Source organism: Mesitornis unicolor, unplaced genomic scaffold (genome assembly GCF_000695765.1).
Source record: "Mesitornis unicolor isolate BGI_N332 unplaced genomic scaffold, ASM69576v1 scaffold31562, whole genome shotgun sequence".
NCBI lineage: Eukaryota > Metazoa > Chordata > Aves > Mesitornithiformes > Mesitornithidae > Mesitornis > Mesitornis unicolor.
The window spans coordinates 1-3,050 of NW_010170364.1; the positions used below are offsets into that span (position 1 = coordinate 1).

Consider the following 3,050-nt stretch of genomic DNA (forward strand, 5'->3'; position numbering starts at 1 on the left):
GGCCGTCAGCAAGACGAAGCCGGCAGAGATGGTGATTGACGCCTACAGCCATGGGCAGCGCAGCTTCGGGGAGAACTACGTGAGTTGGCTGGGCACGGTGGGTCTGGGCACGGTGGGTCTGGGTGGGCCCCCACGCTGGAGGCAGGCACTGGGCTGAGTTATGGCATCAGGACTCTATTTATGAAGCTCACGTTGGTGCCAAGAGCACCCATTTCAAAGAGGCCGTTCTTGTGGCACAGGCACGTCTGGCATGGTTTTAATGAGAGATTGTCTTGATTTCTCCCAGGTTCAAGAGCTGCTGGAAAAGGCATCAGACTCCAGAGTGAGTACACAGTTCCTTACATATCCTCTCTCCCTGTATAGCTGTGTCCTGAGAGCTGTTCAGCAAAAGTCCTGGGTTTTGTTAAGGTTTGGTGGTGGAGGTTGTTTGATCCTTGTCTTTTCAGATCAATGGTGCGGTTATTCTTAGCTCTTTGCCTCTGCCCTGTTCCCCCTCCTTGCCTTGCTGGCTCCAGAGGATTCTGTGAATACGTGTGCCTTAGTCATAAAGTGTTTGTCTGAAGAGCACTTTACCTTTTGTGTGTTCTCTGTGGGAGATGCACAGTCCTCATTTAAAAAAATGGCAACACTCAGTCTGGGGAAGGTCTCAGTTTATGACTGTTCAGTTGCAAAAGAGCTTTACCTGCCCCTGTAGTGCTCTGCAGCCACTGCCCTGTTCCCCTCCAGACAGTGAAGCAATCTCGGTGTGCACACACACACTGTCTGCGCTCTGTCTTTCGGGGTAAACAAAAGAAGATTTGGTGTCTGGTATTTTGTTTGTGGGCAAACTAAGGCTTAAGTACTCTGTGGAGGAAGAGGGAATTGTTCAACCTAACTGCTCCCCTCTGCTTTCAGATTCTGTCCTCGTGTCCAGAGATTAAGTGGCATTTTATTGGCCATCTGCAGAAAAACAACGTCAACAAGTTGATCGGTAAACTCTCTTTAATTTTATGAGCAGTGACCCTGTGGACAGTAGTCTTCCAGTGTTCAAATAATAACAGCCTCGTGTACATTAACTCACCAGTGCCTGTCTCTGGGAGGAAGCTGTGGTGTAGGTACAAAAGGGTCTGTGCCAGCAGAGCTGCCCTCAGCCTGTGCTTTCTCCCCAGCTGTCCCCAACCTGTTCATGTTGGAAACGGTGGATTCGGTGAAACTGGCAGACAGAGTCAACAGCTCGTGGCAGAAAAAAGGCTCCTCTCAGAAGCTGAAGGTCATGGTGCAAGTTAACACCAGTGGAGAAGACAGTAAGCGGCTTTTTCTGGTGATAGGTAGGTTTGTCCTGCTGCCTTGATAGACACAAATCTCCCTGCTTCTTGCCAGGCAAGCACGGCCTTCCTCCCGAAGACACCGCGGCTGCTGTGGAGCACGTCATCAACAAGTGTCCAAGCCTGGAGTTCGTGGGGCTGATGACGATCGGCAGCATTGGCCATGACCTCAGTAAGGGCCCGAATCCTGACTTCCAGGTAGGATTTCCTAAAAGAAAACATCGATTTTGGCTGGCCTCCCATTGCAGTCTGTTGTCTGTCCCAGCCAAACCAGTACACAGTCAAGCTGTAAGTCTGTATACTGACAATCAAAACGCCTTGTTCAGAGTAGTAGAGACCTCATGTGTCAGTGTTGTTGCGGGTGTTAGGCTCGTTTCTGCAGAGGCTGGATGCCTGTATGTATTCCATCCCATCCTCTGAAGCTGCAGTCAGGATGTTGACAGGGGCACCTGGAGCAGCAGTTGTGTCCTGGACCCTCTGGTCCTGCTTTCTGCTGAGGTTTCAGTCAGTCTGTGTGCACAGGGCTGCGCTCCTCGTCTGTCACGCTGCTGTGATAGCAGGATGTCTTCAAAGCTGTGCAGACTTGTAAGCGCGTGCGTTGTCAGTAACGTAGCCTGCAGTAGGAAATCTCTGATGCTGCAGCAGGAAATCTCTGATGCTGCAGCACAAGCTTCAGTGGGAAGTGTGGGAACTGCACGCTCTGTGTGAAGGAGACCTCAAAGAAGGGAGAAATCGTGATCTGTGAAACCCTGAAGCTGAGCTGGGGTGGCTGTCACGCGTGCGATCCTCTTCTTCCTCCTCCCTTCTAGATGCTGCTGTCATTGAGGCAGGAAGTGTGTGAAAAGCTGAATCTCCCCGTGGAGAAGGTTGAGCTGAGCATGGGCATGTCCACAGACTTCCAGCACGCAGTGAGTCTGGCTTCCTTCTGCCACCCCAAACCTACCAGCACTGGCTGTAGGCACCCCAAAGTCCCTCTTAGGCCTCCCCTTGGGCGGAGATACTGATGGTGCTGTTCAAAAAACAGCTCTCCCGGTCCTGGGACAGAGTTTTGGGGATCAAAACAGACCCTAGCAGTAGCTGTGGGCAGCAAGTACATGGGGAACTATCCTTTGGGACGTGGTGAGCATCAGGGTTGGGTGTGGACGGTGTTGGCAGGTGTGGGTGGCAGCACCTGACCTCCTCCTTTCTGTCTCCGTAGATAGAGGTTGGATCCACAAACGTCAGGATCGGAAGCACTATTTTTGGAGAGCGAGATTATTCCAACAAAGCAGATGGTGGCAAGGCTTCTGCCGAAAGCAAAGCCAAAGCGGAGACCTTGACAGCGCAGGGTCATTAGGTGGAAAGGAGCGGCCTCGGCAGAGGACAGGAGTGGGAGACCTCACTATGCATTCGTACCTCCCTCCGCGTCAGCACCCGATGGCGACGGTGAGAGGGAATTCCTCGTAACAGAGCAGAGGCCTGAAACGCCTCGTCATTTATTGTGATTGTAGAGTATCCATAGGAACTGGAAACTTTTATAACCAACAAATGGTAAGAGAATGTCTGGTTGGAAGTGACTGTGGTGTCTTGGCTCCTTCGGGGCCGTTACAGCAGGGACTTGTGGATAACTAGCTTGAGCAGCCGCAGTCTGTCAGGATGGAGTTGCTAATGAGCGAGATGTATCTGCAGCAGTGATTGTGTCTTCACTGGGGACTAAATTCTTCATTAAACAAGTTCTGATCTTGCCAGAGACCCGTGAGTGTTTCC

General features: G+C 51.6%; 1 protein-coding gene across 1 annotated transcript; it reads left to right on the top strand.

Annotated features, from left to right (window-relative positions):
• Positions 1-4: 4 nt before the first annotated feature.
• PROSC (proline synthetase co-transcribed homolog (bacterial)) lies at positions 5-2,709 on the top strand (the record flags this gene model as incomplete). Its single annotated transcript, XM_010179672.1, has 7 exons — positions 5-79; positions 287-322; positions 895-970; positions 1,149-1,283; positions 1,360-1,502; positions 2,114-2,212; positions 2,503-2,709. Coding segments are annotated over 7 exons (702 nt in total), but the record flags the coding sequence as incomplete, so codon positions are not given.
• Between the last annotated feature and the right edge of the window lie 341 nt (positions 2,710-3,050).